Raw genomic sequence first — 18,532 nt, forward strand, 5'->3', positions numbered from 1 at the left:
CAAAGTGAACTTTATGGACTAACTTCACTAATATGATGTAATATTAAATAACAAGTTGTAGAATGCAATAACAACGCCGGTATTGCTTATCTCTACGAAATGCAACAATCTTGACTGTACTATTTAGTTCCGGTGTCGTAGGTCAAAGTTCAACCGTTGACTGTGGCACGTGATTGGCTGACGGACAATGTTATGAAACTTCATTGGACAGACGAGCACACGCCTTCCGCCACCTCGAAAGAGCACAACAGAAGACAAGGTCAGAAAATTATCCTAAAATATTTAGAAATAAAGCTATGAAATACAGCGGAGCCTCTACTTTGTTCCCTAAACGACAGAAAACGTCTAAGCTAAGCTATGCTAGCAAGAGAGCCACGGTTAGCTATCAAGTGCGCAGCTGCGAACTGTAGCTTACTTTGCGTTATTTCAACATAAACATAGACGTTTGGCCTTTTTACTCTTCATTTAAACAAGTCTCCATAGTCCGACCGTATGTATTTAGTCATTCAATGTCTTTACGACCTCTAGAGAGGACGGCAAGTGTAAGTCACCGTAACCTGTTGGTTGGTTAGTTTGACGTTTTCACTGTCGAATTACAGCGATGTTAGCTGTCAAGCGAAAATACGCCAATTCCTGTATTTATTTCCTGATTGACTGAAGCAATATTAAGCTGCATTGTCTGCTCTGCACTGTCAACGTCAACCAAGCTACTCATTACCTGCATGACGTCAGCTAAAAGTGTTCCTTGTTGGCTCTCTGAAATCCTGTATAAAGTTATGTGCTTCTTTGGTTGTTAATCTTGCACGAAAATAAATAAACCAGCAGGGAACTACATCAACTACTGGTTAATTTCTCACTAAAATGCTGCTTCGGTGGATGATATCCATGCCGACTTAATAATAAATACTTTAGAAATTGTCATGTCTGAAGTAGCTTCTTTATCTCTAATCTAATGTTTTTTTAAAGGCTGTAACCTAATCTGCATAAAAGAGGAAATGGGATGCATTAGTGTTTGGTCCATGTGTGCAGGCATCACCAACTCACTCCATACAGTATTTCACCATTTCATATATGCCCCTCCTTTGCCTTCCTCAGGTGATCCATCCATGTGTGTGTGATTGAGCCAACAGTAACCATGCTGACTGCACACAGAGCATGTGCATCGATGGCTGCCCGCCACCTGGTTAGAGCTTCTGTCTCTTCAGCACACACACACCGCTCTCTGATCCACACGGCCACACCGTGTCAGGACCAGGCTGAACTGCATGCAGAATGGGCCGGCCTGGCTAAGAAACAGCTGAAGGGAAAGAACCCGGAAGATCTGATATGGCACACGCCTGAGGGCATCAGCATCAAGCCTGTGTACACCAAAGCAGACTCAGTCAACAATGCAGATGAATTGCCAGGAGTGTTTCCTTACACTAGAGGGCCCTATCCTACCATGTACACCTTCAGACCCTGGACAATCAGACAGTATGCCGGCTTTAGTACTGTTGAGGAGAGCAACAAGTTCTACAAGGATAACATTAAAGGTAGCTTATGATTTTGTTGTCGTGAATGCTTCCATTTTTAGCTGAAACACCACAGATTCGAACCTAAGTGAAAACCCATCTTTAAAATGAACTTAAAATAACACATGGCCATTTGGAAGACATAACTCTGAATGTTTTCTGCAACATTTCAAATCTCTTGTGCATTCATATTGTCCTCTCCCATAATACTAGAACTCTGTTTTTTATTTTCAACACATACTTTTAGAGAGCATGTTTCTATAACACATCTGAACCCACATAAAATAAGTGACAGTTGAGACAGTCATAGGATGTAGTAGTAGATAGTACACTCCACAGGTCAGTAAAACTACTATACTAGACACTACACTTTACACTACACTACACTACTAGACATTTAAATATGCAAGGACTATATCCATCTTTATATCCTGATAATCACAATATTACTCTTTTTGAATTGCTGAAACAATCTGAGATAAAGGCAGTAATTCAGATGTAGGAATTGGAAACAAGGATACTTTGTTTACGCCCTAATTAGTAATTAAGATGTTGGCTTCCTCCAATAACAAAGGGTTAGAGGCCATCTTCTGTTGTCAAAGTTTACCATTCACTGTGTAAAGGACTGAACCTGCGAGCCTTATGCTCTGCAGAAATGTCTGTGAATGTTTTCAGTAATGTTTTTCTCTCTGAGCTCCAGTCTATGACTCACCTATTCTTTCTTTACCTCCTTTTTCCCATCTCTAACCCACTATATCTCTCTCACTCTTTCATCCCAGCTGGACAGCAGGGTCTTTCCGTTGCTTTTGACCTCCCTACGCACCGTGGTTATGACTCAGACAACCCCCGAGTTCACGGAGATGTCGGCATGGCTGGAGTCGCCATAGACACAGTCGAGGACATGAAGATGCTTTTTGATGGAATCCCGCTGGAGAGAATGTCTGTTTCGATGACAATGAACGGAGCAGTTATCCCTGTGTTGGCGATGTTTATTGTGACTGGAGAGGAGCAGGGTGTCTCCAAAGCCAAACTAACAGGCACGATTCAAAACGATATTTTGAAGGAGTTTATGGTGCGCAACACGTATATTTTCCCCCCAGAACCTTCGATGCACGCCATCGCAGACATCTTTGCCTATACCTCCAAGGTATTTACCACTTAAATGTTATTTTGCCGTCAGCTTGAATGGCTCTTACTGTATATCATGGTGCGAATGTAATACTTATCATACTTTGAGTTTGACCGATTTGACTGATGTTCACAGAACATGCCCAAGTTCAACTCCATATCCATCAGTGGCTACCATCTTCAGGAGGCTGGAGCTGATGCCATCCTGGAAGTGGCCTACACCATCGCTAATGGCCTGGAGTACTGCCGCACTGGTCTGAAAGCAGGCTTAACCATTGATGAATTTGCCCCAAGGTACAAAATATTAAGATGGCGCTTAGTGTGGAGGCAATTATTTTGATTTGCATATCTGTAGCTCACAGCTATGACTGGATAATTTCTTTTTAAATATTGCATTTGAAATTTCCACACCCGAGGGGCAATTTGTTGTACAGCCAGCAGTAACCGCATAACAATCAGACAACAACGATAATAAATAGACAATAAATACAAAAACTATAAAAATCACATGAGTTATTTAAAAGGCCAATAGCAGCAGGGACAAATGAGTTCTTAAGTCTGTTGGTCCTGCATCTTGGCAGATCACACACAAGACCTGGAGTTTCACTGCCAGTATGCATGAAGATAATAAGTGTTGCCTATATCAGTCTTTTTTTTTCATTACCATTTTTGCCTCCTAGACACTGTAGAAGTGATATTTCTCATTGCATGTTGGTTTTCACTGAAGCTTTTTTTCAATGTGAAATCATGTGAAATCAATGTGGTTTATGATTTGGAACATCTAGGTGTGAAAAAACACTTTCTTACATCTTTCTGTGGATTTTTTGTATCAATGGCTGTGCACTAATAATTGCTTAATATATTGTATAAGAAACAAGCAATGTGATAAATGATAAATGTTGCGTTGGTGTACATACATCATTAAGTTAAAATGAATAGACTGATTATGGGCCCTGGTTTTAAATATGTAGATCATCAGATAAGACATGAGTATAAACAGTTAATTGATCCTAGGGAGGGGAAAGTCTCTGTGAAACAGCAACAAATGAACAGTATGATTTTGTTGGTTTGTTGCTGTGTGATTTGGCTCCGTACACTGTGGAAATACCCACAGAAAGCACTGAATTTTCCTCAGAAAGTTTCCTGTGCTTGCCGTCTCATGCAAAAATCTCCAGTTCAGCTTCTGCTCTGCTTCAAAACGTATATATGAGACAGACAAGCTGCTAATCACCCGAATTATGAGACCTCGTTCTCATGTTCGAAAGCGGGAACTGGCGCAGATAACCACCCGGTTGAGTGTTTGTCATGTGGAGCCACAGCGGTGCTACGCATGATGTCTGTCTGCTATTAATATTCCACTGACACTGTGCACGATTGACTAACGCATAATAAGTATGACAACCGCATTTAACTGCCAAACAAATACTTTCCACTTAATTTGTCGAAGCAGCAGACGGGACTCGCAGAGTGACAGCTGACTAAAATGCAATTGAAGCCAGATGGAAAGGCTGCTGTACAAAACAAGCACCCGCTAGAGTAATTTACACTTACCGTTGAGCACAGCAAAAACAATGCTATCTAAAAGATTGTAGAAAGAATAAAATATCGGACATGTTGACATCTGTTAATCTCTTTGGCTCAGTCCGCCTGTTGCTCCATAGAATTACTTTTCCGGTGCAAACTAAGTGATCTATAATGTAGTTACTGTAGATAGCAGATGGTCTTTTCAGTCAACAGTACAACTGAGCCACTTCACGAACCCTGTCCTCTGTCCAAGTCCTGTTGATAATTGCAGAAATACATATGCATACAATCCTCAGAAACATCCTCAGGGCCCGGTCTAGCTTGATCCTTCATCACATAATGACTTCAGAGATGGGCTTTACAAACACAAACACACTAAATCAATATGTTTGTGTGAAATCGAAGGTTTTCCACCCAGAGTTATTATCTCTTTCTATAGCTGATAGTTCATATTTTTCCTAGACTCATAACCAGCTCACACGTACAGTACTGTCTGGATATTAATGTTGACATTTGACTTTTTAAAGCTCTGGAAGTAGGATTTTAGTGTACTGTCGTGTGGCTGTAGTGCAATAAAGGGGTAGAGGTGGAAACTTTGTATGATTACTTTACAAGAGAAAATCAGTTGTCCTTACCGATTGTCAGTATTTATTAGTTGTGTCCCAAATCTATACAACCTACTTTATTCTATTTATAATTCTAAGCAGGTTTTGTAGTGTGTTCACACTGGAAAAGTACACTGTGTGAGTACACTGTTCTCCCACAATGCAATACAAAGGAAATGGAGGAGCTGCTCACAAGTGGAGAAAATTTAAATAAATTGCAGGTGGTGGTGAGACACCCTTAGAAAGCTCTAGAAAAAAACAAATCTAAATCTTAAGGAACGCATTTTATTGTCTCCCTTGGGAGTTAAATAAGCAGCGACTTTGTATAATATCACAGTTAGTGTTAATTGGTGAAAGTCCCCCTCCACTCAAAAATGTGTTTGGCTTATCGTTACTTCACTGTGATGTTTGAGCTTCACTGTGCAGAATGATGTACGTGCACAGTTTGACACTAGAAAGCTGTTTTCACATTTATGTGCTGAAGGAGGAAAGGTTTTTTTGTGCTCACCTTAAATCTCAGTTGGAGGTGTGTATTTATGAGCATGGTTGTGACATTACAAGTACTCTGGAGCCAACGGTGATCCAGTGTGAAACTTAAACAAGTGTGATGTGATGAAAGTTGAAGACTCCAGTGCACAAACTCTGAGAATGGACTTTACGTTGAAGTGAGAAGACCTCTTGTATTCAGTGGTTAAACTTTAGAAATAAAAAATATTTGCATATTTATAGATTCAGTCTTTTTCAATGAGGGAGAAGTAGTAGATGACATTTTAATCACAGTCATTGAACCTTTTTTGTGGAAAAACCATATTAGACACAAATTATTATTCAAAGCAGAGAATCTGTATATATATTAAAACATTTCAGGGGTCTTTAAGAATGTTGACAGTATTATATGACCATAACTATGTAATATAAACTGTATAGAAACAGTATGTATTTGGGACACAGTGATTGTTCTGTTTGATACGTTGTAAAAACATTCTTATGGTAAAAAAAAACGATAAAATCATCACGATTAATTCTGTCTTGGCTACTCAAAGAATAATAACGTTGGTCAGCTGTGTGAAGAGAGCCTTTATTAAAGGCCTAATTCAAGATTGATGCCCAGTACCCAAATGTCACACTGAGGTAGTTCAGGCGGTTGGACAATCAATCTCCGTGGTCTGTCGTCCTGTTTCAGCTCATATAATTTTGCACTCACGTGCCAAATTCTCAATGCGGTCCACGTGGACGCTGACAGGTGGAAAGGGCAGAAAGAGCAGAAAAGCCACTGTGCTCCTAACCATTATGGAGCATGAAACTAATTAGAGCAGTAGTTCTTTTTGTGACATGGATTTTTGTCAGTTTGGCATTTTGTTATAAAATTGCAGAGGTCAAAAAGCCTGTGTGAGGTTTAATGCTTGTCTCTGCTAATAAGGTCATAGCACCCGTTTCAAAGTCATAGACATCACAGGCTGAAGTCTGTTATTATGTTACTGGCATTGATATAAAACATAAAGATTAATGCATAGATATTTTTGCGTCTACAATTAGCTCTTTGAATAGAAAACACTGATTTCTATTTTTGTGTGCAGAATTGCTGTTTGTTGTAATTTTCAGTCCATTTACATTATTATATTTCTGTCTTTTGACGTTGTTTTTTGTGTGCTGTCAGGTTGTCGTTCTTCTGGGGTATTGGGATGAATTTCTACATGGAAATAGCCAAGCTGAGGGCAGCCAGGAGGTTGTGGGCCACGCTCATTAAAGAGAACTTCCAGCCCAAGAACGCCAAGTCTCTCCTCCTCCGCACACACTGTCAAACGTCAGGCTGGTCTCTCACAGAACAAGTAAATATCAGCTACTGTTTGAAATAAAGTTAGAATTGTCAAAACTTCAAAATCACACTTGTATAATAATTCAAACTTTCCCATATGGCTCCTTTTCCTAGGATCCTTACAACAACGTGATCCGGACCGTGATTGAAGCCATGGCGGCTGTGTTCGGGGGAACCCAGTCGCTCCACACCAACTCATTTGATGAAGCTCTGGGCTTGCCCACGGTGAAGAGCGCTCGCATCGCCAGGAACACCCAGATCATCATCCAAGAAGAGTCAGGCATCCCTAAGGTTGCCGATCCCTGGGGAGGCTCACATATGATGGAATCTCTCACAAACGACGTCTACAACACGGCCTTAAAGGTTCGTTGTGTTAAATGATAATTAACCTTTTCAGCAGAACTGAAATCAGATGAATAGGAAATATTGGAAATGTGCAGCATGTGTGGTCTGGTTCCTTCCTTGTGTCACACTTATGTTCTTTTAACAACCTGTGTTTTCTGCTGTTCAGTTCATCACAGAGATCGAAGAGATGGGCGGCATGGCCAGAGCCGTGGCAGAGGGAATTCCTAAACTTCGCATTGAGGAATGTGCCGCACGTAGACAGGCCCGCATTGACTCAAGTACAGTATTATATCAGCTGCTTATTGCCTTTTAATGTCATTCTTTCATCTGTTAATCTTCTCCCTCTGGGTACCATACATTTTTAACTACCATATCATCAGGAGACTACTGCAATGACCTCAATGCTCTGCGCAGGATAAACTGAATCTCTGCATTTTATTGCTTCTTCAATTGCCTTTTTTAAGAGTAACTAAACGTTTTATTGCCATTACTGTTTGGGAGTTTCAATTATCCAACATGCTTTTTTTTCCTACCTCAAATTGGTGTAACATAGCACTGGCCTTCATGTTACTTTGAGCAGAGCAATGGCCCGCCCTTTAAAACTGCTTGGTATGTCTTGATTCTCTCTAGTTTAGTTTACTTTCATCCTGCAGAGGTCAGTGCTGTTTGCTATGAAAGATTTAGTGAGTTAGGAGTCCTTGAAGGAGCCAGATTAAATCACTCTCTGAAATAAAGATTAAATAAAGTTTCAAACTTGGTATTTAAAAAAAAAAAAAGATCAGTTCTGTTCAGTATCTTGTTGTCTTTCTGACCCAAAACCTTGACCAGGCATGTTGTATTTTGAATTTAACATTTTGCAGCTCTGACAGGTGAACTGCAGATTTAGTCACCTTAATTCAATTTGAAAGTGTCTTTTTGAAAGTGCTCCTAACCCAAGCATGTGCTTATTTAACGCTGCTTGACCACAAAGATTGAAGCAAAGTTTGTGGCGTGCAACAGCAAGCCTACCTACCGCCTTTACGCGGTGGGCAGGACGGACGGCCCTTCACACATGAGCCGCATCGCAGCATGAATCCAGCTGAGCGTGTGTTTTTCCGTGTTGTAAGGGGAGCTAGTTAATGTGTAAGTCAGGATGTTATCTGTGAGTTTAAATGGTGGCTCCTTTGTGTCTCTTTAGAAATTTACTTTTACTTACGTCCCGTTGTGCCAGAATCGACGGCGATGGAGCAGAACACAACCTTTCTAAGCTTTTCCCCGTCGTCCCCCTGATGCCTGCTCTCATTTATATTCATTGGCTTTCTGATTCAGTACGATAGCGCATCTTCACTGTAGACAGTTTTTTTTTTCACTTCAGGTGGGCGTTCGATTCTGGTGCACTGTGTTTGACTCTCAGATAATGTTCAATTATGAGATTGTACATTTTGAGACTTGTATAGATTGAGGTTTTCAGCATCCACTGTGTTAAATGGAGATGGGGCCTTTTTTTAGTCTAGTTCTAGTCTAGTTTAAAAATCCTAATTGATAATTAATGAATTAATTCTATGATAATTAAGTATAACACCATACTGTAATAGTAAATCAAACTGTGCTTATTGTATTGATCTTCTGTGCTGCCCGGTTGAAGATGTGTGTGAAGCCTCCACGTTGTAGAATTTGTAGCTTCTTTGCAGCAGCATCCATATCTGAAGCATCGTTTACCGTCATGGCTACAACTTTATTGGTCAAGCATATGAACACATACAAGAAAAATACATTTAATACCTTTTTATTGAATTCCATCAAAGTCTTCACTACAAATATTATATGAGTCTTGACAAACATGGATGTAAACTGCAGGCATACAACCGCAAGGCGCTTTTTCTAGTTTCCTCGCCGATTCATGTGCTTTTGTACTTTTGTCTCCTCTTCTTTCTCAGGATCAGAGGTCATCGTCGGGGTAAACAAGTACCGTCTGGAAAAGGAGGAGACTGTGGAGGTGCTGGCCATAGATAACACTGTTGTACGTCAGAAACAGATAGAAAAACTGAAAAAGGTCAGTGTTCTTTGAAATTCGACTCCTAGATATATCAGTGGTATCTAATGTAAAAGATAGCACTGTTTGTTTGGTTTTTTTTGTTCTCAGAAAGCTTCAAAGAATACCACAAATATCACTTCAGTTCAAGCCATGAAAAAGAAGCAGAAAACTACTACAGTTACATATGAAGTGCATTAAACCACCGTGCAACAGGGAGGCCAACCGCATCCATTCTTATAACTAAACTAAACATTACGAGATCTAAAAAAAGAAACTTTTTTATTATGTCGTTTTTATACTGTATATTAGATTTTGTAATTCCAAAAATCATATAATTTCTTCACTAGTAAAATGCTAAAAAAGTCAGTTATTATTTGTATTAAATGCAAATACTTGATTCAACATCTGCAATTGCTCATTTTAAGGGCCGCCCTCGTGGCTTTACGTTTTTGCTCTGTCTCATGAGATAATGGACGAATTTCACAAACCATTAAGAAGCGCTATTTAAGATTAAGCCCTCAACTTTGCATTCCTCAACCGTTCTCTGTATATGTAAGATATATGCCTGCAGTGACAATGTGAAGAGACCCTGCGGGCTGTTATCAAGCATACTCTATGCAAACTGACAGGAGAACGCTCCCGTACCTGCTGTCATCCGCCAGTCAAACATCTCGGGCTCGCCGTACGCCAGGCGTTTTGCTCGAGGCGAGGAAAGATGACAAGCTTTTCTTATTCCTGTGACAATAAGAAGAGGAAGTCAATCAAGTGTTTCTAGGACATCGGGGGCTTATCAGAGGACCAGAATTAAAAGGAGGATTGTCACAACTGATTTTCATGGAGTGATGCATACATTGCCATGACTGCCTGCAGAAATTAACATGTCTGTTTTACACTTTTTACTCCAATTAATAATACATTTTCTCTTAATATTGTATTTATGGAGAATTTTTGCTAAAATAGTGAACATATAACATGCAACTTGGAAAAGTGGGAGGTCGAAAAAACTTCTGGCATTATATCTTTCTACCCGGCAGTATAAAAATAGACCAAAGTGACATTTAGACTTGAGGAACACAGGTGCAACTAATAACTTTAATTAGCAATAATTGCTGCATTCCATTCAGGTGTGTCAGCAGCAGGGTCCTGTTATTGTGCAGGCTGGCTGGCTCTCTGCACGCGTTACTGGAAAATTCAAACTGACAGCAACTAAAATGAAACAGAGGCATTGTTAATGATAATACTAACACCTGTGCTTAGCTCCTGCTATGACACGTCAAACTATCTGGTGTAGGAAAGGTCTATAAGCAGTTTGGATGTTTTTATTCTCTCTCTGTCTTGTCAGCGGTGCAGATAAAAACTCTCCTTTCTCCGTCGTAGGTGAGGGAGAGTCGTGACCCAGAGGCAGCAAAGAAGTGCTTGACTGCCATCGAGGAGTGCGCCCGAACCAAGGAGGGAAACCTCTTAGCCCTGGCTGTGGAGGCTGCACGAGCCAGGTCACAACTCCCACACAAATCAATACAACTGACCTGTTGTATTGACGATGTGTTGCATTCATTGTTCACGACTGAGTTTTGTCTTCACCGAGATGTTCTCGTAATCCAACAAACCCAGTGAAAAGGTTGCACACAGTAGGCGTATCAGATGAGCTATTATGGAGTGTAACAATTTATAACTGGTGTGAAATAATGTCCCTCTTTATAAGAAGTATGTAATCTTGTTTCGCACACGCACACACCGTACAGTAACATGATCATTGCGGTATTTTTCTGTAAAGCTCTCTTGTTCGTGGGGAACTTGAAGAAATATGTTTGTGGTCAATATTTCTCCATGCCCGAGGCCGTCATGCGGCAGTTCAAGCCACACTCGCTAAATCTTGAAAGGCAAAGATTTGCCAGATACTTCCTCACAAATTAGATTTAACTTAATTCTAGTTAAGAATTGCATTTCACAGGTAAACCGTCAAACCACCTTTCTTGCTAAGGTCTATATTTGTATCTGGATTTTGTTCAAGGTTTTATTTATTTTTATTTTTATTTTATTTATTGGTTTATTCAAGGTTTCCTAATGTCTTTTTAGAGCTACCAGAATGCCAAAGCCAGATTTGCACCTTATATACTGTATAGAAACTGTTAATCTTAAACTTTGCACATACATGAAGCCTCATTTGGTGTATATAGCAATATGAAACACACTTTCTGGCCTGTATATGAGGCCCACGTGTCTTAAACATCCTGTACTATTCCACTACCATTAAACCCTTAATGCATGTCACTATAATATGCTGTACGCTTTCAAATAACTACAAACAACTCTGTCATTTGCATTTCAGCAGTTAACTTACAAATGGTGTTGAAAATGAACTGATTGTCGCTGCTTTATTACCATCTCTGTGGTATTGGTCTCATGCAAAATGCTGCTACAGTAAATCTTTCTACCATGAGACACATATAATGATAAGGCACCACCATACAGCATACAGATGATAAAATGTGAAAGACCGTAATGAAAAAGCAAGAAATCTGCATTCACTCTGTCTTAAAATGAGTCAGATCAAAATAAGTTATTGCTCTGCTTTGCATTATTTATCACTGGAATGTGAAAACATATTGAGGAAGCCAGTTTCTTCTCCTTTCTCCAGATGTTCTGTTGGTGAAATAACCGATGCCATGAAGGCAGTGTTTGGCGAACACAAGGCCAGCACCAGGATGGTGAGCGGAGCGTACCGCAGCGAGTTCGGCGAGCACGAAGAGATCACCTTGGCCCACAATAGGTAGAAGATAACAAAAGTAAACAGCATCCGGAGTGTCGTAATGTACAGACAGATTGCTTAACCAATTTTCCTACCCGTTTTTCTTAATCTCAGAGTTGCAGAATTCAAGAAGCACGAGGGCAGGAACCCTCGACTTCTGGTGGCGAAGATGGGGCAGGACGGCCATGACAGAGGTGCCAAAGTCATCGCCACTGGGTTTGCTGACCTGGGCTTTGATGTGGACATCGGACCACTGTTTCAGGTCAGTTTCATACGGTTGAGTGGAACTGCCACCTCACATTAAAGCTTTTTCAGCTTGTGTCAAACTCATCTTTCGCTTTTCATTCAATCCATATAAACTGCCAGTGAAATAAAATTTGTGCATTTATTTCTCCATGTCTGGCTTCCGGTCGACAGACTCCCCTCGAGGTCGCCCAGCAGGCGGTGGACGCAGACGTCCACTGCGTCGGAGTCAGCACGCTTGCCGCAGGACATAAGACCCTGGTACCAGAGCTCATCAAGGAACTACGGAAGCTCAACAGGCCAGATATCCTGGTCATCTGCGGAGGTGTCATCCCACCACAGGTAACCTCTAACGCTTATTAGATTATTATGGATTATTAAATCTCTAAACTTGATCATTCATCCGAGAACTTCCTGTCAACCTGTTGTTGTTTAGCATCACTTCATAAACATCCATCTTGCTTTTCTCTTTCATTGTCTTTCTTAATGTCATAATCCAAATCCAGCATCCTCTAAGACAAAATTACTATATTTTATAAATGGAAGTAGGGATTTTGTGTCTATATTGAAAACTAAATGTCAACAGCTGTTGTTATTTACCTCACTGTGGCCAAAGCCTTTGCATAAGCGTCGCTTTCTCTCGCACTCAATTAGATTTGTGCATGCTTGAATTAAGAGACCATGCACTAATGACTCTGTGCGTGCTCTTCATAGATGCTCTGTCTGTATTCGGCCAAACCAATGTTTCACGCTAGGCTTTTTGTTTTCCAAAGTCGACGAAAAGGTCATAATTGCAGAGTACATTTGCATTTTCTATCGATAAATGAAGCAGAACCAGCGGATTTCATCTCCTAATGAGCCTCGGAAAAAGCCCGTGCGAGTTGCCAGTGTCATAATTACAACAGTCCACATCTTGAGCTGGTACTCCGGCGGTATGTGTAAATTATAATGACCTTGATTTATGTCGATAGTGGTCCTTGTTTAGTCATCACAGGGTTCCTGTGGATCCTTAAAAAATTCTTAAATTAGATTTTTAGAATTGAAGGTCATAAATGTCTTTAAAAAGTCTTATTTTTTAATTACGGTAGGTCTTAGATTTTTAATGTGACGCCTAGTTGCAGGAGAAATATCACACCACAGGACTCACTTATTTAAATGTGGTTTGGTCTTTGGTCTCGACTCAATCCAGCTCTTTCTTTTTTTTTTTTTCCTTTTGGTTCAATTGGTTCTCCACAGGCCGTTACGTGCTCTCACGGAGGTAACAGGATTAAAGAACTAAACAAAACAGTACAGATGATGCTCAGCTAAAGACAGTTGGCCGGAGGGTTTCAGAGAAGACACAAAGTCCTCTGTTATTTCAGAGTTAGTTGCTGATGATGAAGGAGAGCAGCGGATGTTTAATTCGGTGACCGTTTAGTTGGTGTTTAAAGATTTAATGGACTGTTAAAGTGGATGAAAGGTAGATAAACTGTAATGTGTAATGGGGAGAATTAACTACAGCCAACTCTGTGTGCAAGAACAACCAGAACAGCCTTAATGTTTTACACAGTATTGTCAAAATTAACAATTCCAAGCAGATTGTAATTAAAATTTTAAACTAAAATGTAGTTTTATCCAATGTAAAGCATAACTGTGGGACACAGTTCATTGCATTTGCCATTAATTTGCTTACTTTTTAAGATTTTATATATGATTGTTATATGGAGATATAAAAATATCCAGAAAAATACACTTATTAATATTGTCAAGTTGATTTCAAACATGAAGCTCAGCCCTAATGTGCATTTGTTTTGCTGTGGAAAGGCTATTAAATTTTCTCTGTCAAGGTCTTAAAAAAAAAAAAAAAAAAAAAAAAAAAAAGCATTAAATTTGATTTCAAAAAGTGTGCAGCAATCCTTTATCATCACTGGGGAGGATGCAGGCACTTAAGCAGCAAAGGCTTGTTGAATAACAGTCTGCAGAGACAGAAATCAATTCCCCTGCAGCTCTCCCGAGCGAGCTTAGCCTGCATTGCCTCCGGCATGACAACACGCAGCACTGGAAGCATGAAAACACATTATGTAGCATTACGTGAAAAGCCCACAAAAACAAATATAAAATGTCATGTGGGCAAAGAACCAATCCGTCATGATTAAGTGTCCCCTGCTTCGTATAATTATCATTACCACAGTAGCTATAGCATTTCCTTGATTGCATGCAGAGCAGCCTCCTGCAATCCTGTCATCCTGTCAATATTTGTGTTCGTCTGCAGAACAAATTTCACCGCAGTCCTTTCGGGGATACTTCTAGTTGAATCATCTATTGCATAATTAACAACAGAATCACACAGGGACTATACTTCTAGTTGAACCATCTGTAGCATAATTAACAACAGAATCACACAGGGACTCTGCACATTCTTCTGTCTGTGTATAATGAAATCTGAATTCCCCGTTAGCTGCACTTCATCTAAACCTCGCTCCACCTCTTTATGTATGCAGGACTACGAGTTCTTGTACGACAGCGGCGTGTGCGCCGTCTTCGGCCCAGGAACAAGGATCCCACAAGCTGCAGTGGAGGTTATCGACAACATTGAGAAGAGCCTGGAAAACATCCGGCAGGCCATGTGAACTTAAGAGATAAGAACTAACTGAGAACAAGAAGAACTGTCCATTCATGCTTTATCAACAATGAAGTCATAAGTGGGATCCCGAACTACTTCTGCTGTGTTCAGAATCAGTCTGACTTGTAGCAAAAGATTGTAAAAAAAACACACTGAGTTCAGAGCATGTACAGCAGTCAACATGATTGAACAGCTTTTGGGGTGCCGTGGTTGTATTAAGTTTGCTTTCTCTGTATATTAAATTAGATTTTAATTACTATCATAATCTACACAGATTGCCATTTTCAGCCCTGTAACCTCATGAGACAAAAACAAGATCACAAACATTGTGTTTTGTTCTGCTCATCGTTGAATATCACTCAAAACTGAAAGAAACATTTTGATCAGTACGATAGAGTTTAATAGGAAAGACTTCAGTATGTTTGATATAGATTAGACTTAAAAGCATACCCATATTTGACAAACATAAATAACACTACATTGAATCAAATTAGGATTTGCTTCACTATCATAATACAGTATGAGTGCAGAGCACTGTCAACCATAATGCTTTTTTGTAAAATGCCTGTGTGTCATTTGCAGTTAGCTAGCAGGGTCTAATTAGTGTCAATGCAATTGAGATGATAGATAGGATTTCACATCAAAACAACACCATGCCTTTATGTTTGTGGATATTTTTATCTTGAAACTGGCCTTATGTGGTTTTGATCTCTTGCCTCCCTGCATCATGTTACATTTAACCAACTTTTGTTAACCGCAGATAAAAACCACAGAACAGTGATTGCAATGTATGAAAAAGTTGGAGATAGTATTTTTCTACATGTGATTCTGAATCAGATTAAACACTCTGTGCTCTAAAATAAAGTATGTGAACTTTGGAAATGTGACCCAAGTCTAATCATTATGTGAACTGCGATTTTGAAAATGATTGAGAGTGAATTCAGTCTTATTTTAGATTAGCGTGATAATGTCAGATCAACATGTGTTATGCGGTAATATTTCATACCTAACTGGTGAAACTTTATGAAAGTTGGGAGGGATGATTTTTTTTGACATAATTGCACTAATTTGCCTGATGGAAGCAGCACATATGTACTTTTTAGAATATGACTCTTACAGCAATTATTCTCTGGATATACTTTTATTTCTGGTTCAGGTTAGTTCTCTGGCTTGAAATCAAACACATTAGGACGTTAGGACATTATGTTACTTCCACAGAATCCATCTCGCTCCCATTTTCAGTGCAACAGTTCCAGTTTACTATATTTAATTCTGCAGCTCCTCTTGTGCTGTTGGAGTTGTTCTTTCAGCCATGCTAGCAGCTGTTGGTCTGTTAGTTCACCACTTTGGTCCAGACTGCTGGATAGGTTGCCATAAAATTTCATTTTATTCATGTTCCTCAGAGGATGAATCCTACTGACTTCGATGTTCCTCTTGCGCCACCATGAGGTTGACATCTTTAGTTTATTGATTGCCATAAAGTTTAGAATAATCATTCATGTTCCTCCGCATGAATAGACCTTTTTCACAGCAGATATTTTGACTTGTCAAAGCAGGAAAAACACAGGAGGAATTAATAACATTAATTAAAGCTGCGTTACATTTAGGTGAGCCAGTTCCAGGGCTCTAGTAGTGTGTATGCTCACTCACTGACATGGTTTACTGGGACAATTAATGGAATTGAACCATCATTAATGTTACAAGTCAAAATGTCTGCTGTGAAAAGGGTCTATGAATAAATATATTCATAGTAACACTGGATATTTTAGTATATGGACTTTATGCAAATCTACACACTGACGTTTTATACACTTTTTAGATGGATTGACCCTGACTGACTGACTGACATTGACATCATTTGCGGTTGAGCTCTTGCTCTAAAGAAAATGGAGACTTAAATGTCAGCATTCCAGAAACTTATTCCAGGGTTGACTGCACACAAATCCCGCAGTTGCAGCTGTGTCTGACTGGAATTCAGGATGAGCCTCACACTCTCCTCAGTAAACACAGCCAGAACACACTGCTATAGCAAAGAAGGTCGGATGTGTGGTTGAGTGGAACGACCTTGTCATGATGGATTCATTGTCCGCTACTTAACTGTATTCAATTGGTGTTTATTCTCAAACATGACCAATGAATTGTGCACACAAGGTTCATAGCGCAACATTCACAAAATTTGAAAATAATTCAACACTGTCAACAGTAGTAACAAGTTGCAATTTAAAAAAAAAAAAAAAAAAAAAAAAAACTTCACATGACACTGCAAAATCCAAAAACGGTATTTGCCACTCAGCCAAGCTCATTTAAAGGGAAAGTTTAAGAAGGGAATTGCTAGACTGCAGGTGACAGTATATCAGGAAAAGTAATCCCTGGGTAAAGCAAGACAAAAACAGTCATCCGTTAAGCAGGAGCGTGACAGAAATCCTTTTTTAAGCTGAATTACATACAATAATATCCTGTGACTGCAGGCAACAGACTGTCACAGGGGAATTCCAGTGAAATTTCAACAACTCTATCGTTATACCCTGTTGATATGACAATCTGTTACACACTGATTTCTAAAAAAGCTTTTTGTTTTTAGAGCTCTGAGTGTTCACAAAGTTACAAAATGAAAGATTTAAACGATAAGGCTTTATTTGATCTTTTAATTATGAAATTAAAATCAAACAAATCTCATGAGAAACCAAAATCAATTAATTGATCCTGCTAACAAGTACTGTCTGTGCAGTCAAAACTTGATGTAGCTTATTCCTCTGTGCCGTAGAAGTTGTTGTTGACTAAACAATCTCAGCTCAAGGTCAACTCAAAGTCGTGCTCTGGCGCTTTCAACCATATCACCCGGTCCTCATTAGTGCATTGAGTTTGTTCAGTTGCCATGAATGTTTCTCTAAGACTTCTGGTTCCATGTTTAGTTTTAAGTCTACAGTTCCAAGAGAGCAAACTCAATGTGCTAATGAGGATCATGTGATACGGTCAAGAGCTCCGTAACAAACGAGTAAGTGAACTTTGAGTTGAGATTGTTTTATCAACTGCTGTTTCCCAGATCACAAATGAACTGTCAAGCTCAACTCGTGCTCAAAAACTTTCCAAGGAAAAGTCTGACATTTTGGGAAACTATTTCTTAAATTCTGGTGGATTTTATTAACTTTTGACAGATTCAGACTTTGTTAAGATATTCCTTTAAATACACAACATAAAAGAGCAATACCTTTTGAATATGGCCAGTCTAGTGGCTGCACTGACAATGCTTGTTAGTAGAATGAATTAATTATTGCTTTTCATCTCAGCTTTGTTTGTAATAAGAAGATAAAATAATGACAATCTTCCCCTTTTAATATAATAGCTAGTATAATAGCCTCATCCTAAACAACATGCAGAGTGCTGCTAAAATTGATATGAGTTGCAAACATACAAAAAGGTGCAAATGTTTCTCTTTCTCTGACACAAGATTAGATTTATGTTGGTGACCAATAATTTTGTAAACATTTTTAGGGGCAGACTTAAAAAACATTCAGCTGTCACTTATAAAGTAACATCAAACACATGCAAATGATTAGGTGTCACAACATAATCACACAACCAAGCATCTATCACAGATTGAACCTGAAAGTAAACGTCACGTTTTTGTTTTGTTTTTTGTGCTTAAAATAAGATTTTGGTAATTCTCTGCCATATAACCTTTGGTTTTGTAACATGTAAAAATGAGTAATTTTCTTGAATCCTGTGCAGCTTGCTTGCAGCTCACCACCTGCTTTCTCTTATTTCACATCTTGCCTTGTATTTGCGGAAATGTACCGTTACATGGCAAATGACAAACCTAAAAGCAGTTTACTGTGGTTAATTCTTCAATAACACAGTTAACTCAACAGTGAATAGGCCTCTGTTTCTGGGCTACAATGGTTTATGGGGTTTTAGCCAGCTGTAAGCACAGATTTAACTCTAATTTATTATCTTAGTTGACTGAAATTTCACAGCATTTAAACATAATGTGCAAA

The 18,532-nt window shown here is 39.3% G+C and overlaps 1 protein-coding gene across 2 annotated transcripts; it reads left to right on the forward strand.

Moving 5' to 3' along the window:
* Positions 1-155: 155 nt before the first annotated feature.
* Positions 156-15,424, forward strand: mmut (methylmalonyl CoA mutase). Of its 2 annotated transcripts, none has more exons than XM_044377017.1 (13): positions 156-259; positions 1,096-1,532; positions 2,291-2,658; positions 2,776-2,933; positions 6,426-6,597; positions 6,699-6,947; positions 7,096-7,207; positions 8,846-8,961; positions 10,321-10,436; positions 11,582-11,713; positions 11,807-11,954; positions 12,110-12,277; positions 14,416-15,424. In XM_044377017.1, exons 2-13 carry the CDS (start codon positions 1,136-1,138, stop codon positions 14,542-14,544), a joined length of 2,265 nt encoding a protein of 754 aa, XP_044232952.1. In that variant the 5' UTR covers positions 156-259; positions 1,096-1,135; the 3' UTR covers positions 14,545-15,424. The 2 variants fall into 2 exon arrangements, with proteins under 2 accessions (XP_044232952.1, XP_044232953.1); XM_044377018.1 differs by lacking the exon at positions 156-259 and adding an exon at positions 520-542.
* The last annotated feature ends 3,108 nt before the right edge of the window (positions 15,425-18,532 follow it).

Source organism: Thunnus albacares, chromosome 16 (assembly GCF_914725855.1).
Source record: "Thunnus albacares chromosome 16, fThuAlb1.1, whole genome shotgun sequence".
Lineage (NCBI taxonomy): Eukaryota > Metazoa > Chordata > Actinopteri > Scombriformes > Scombridae > Thunnus > Thunnus albacares.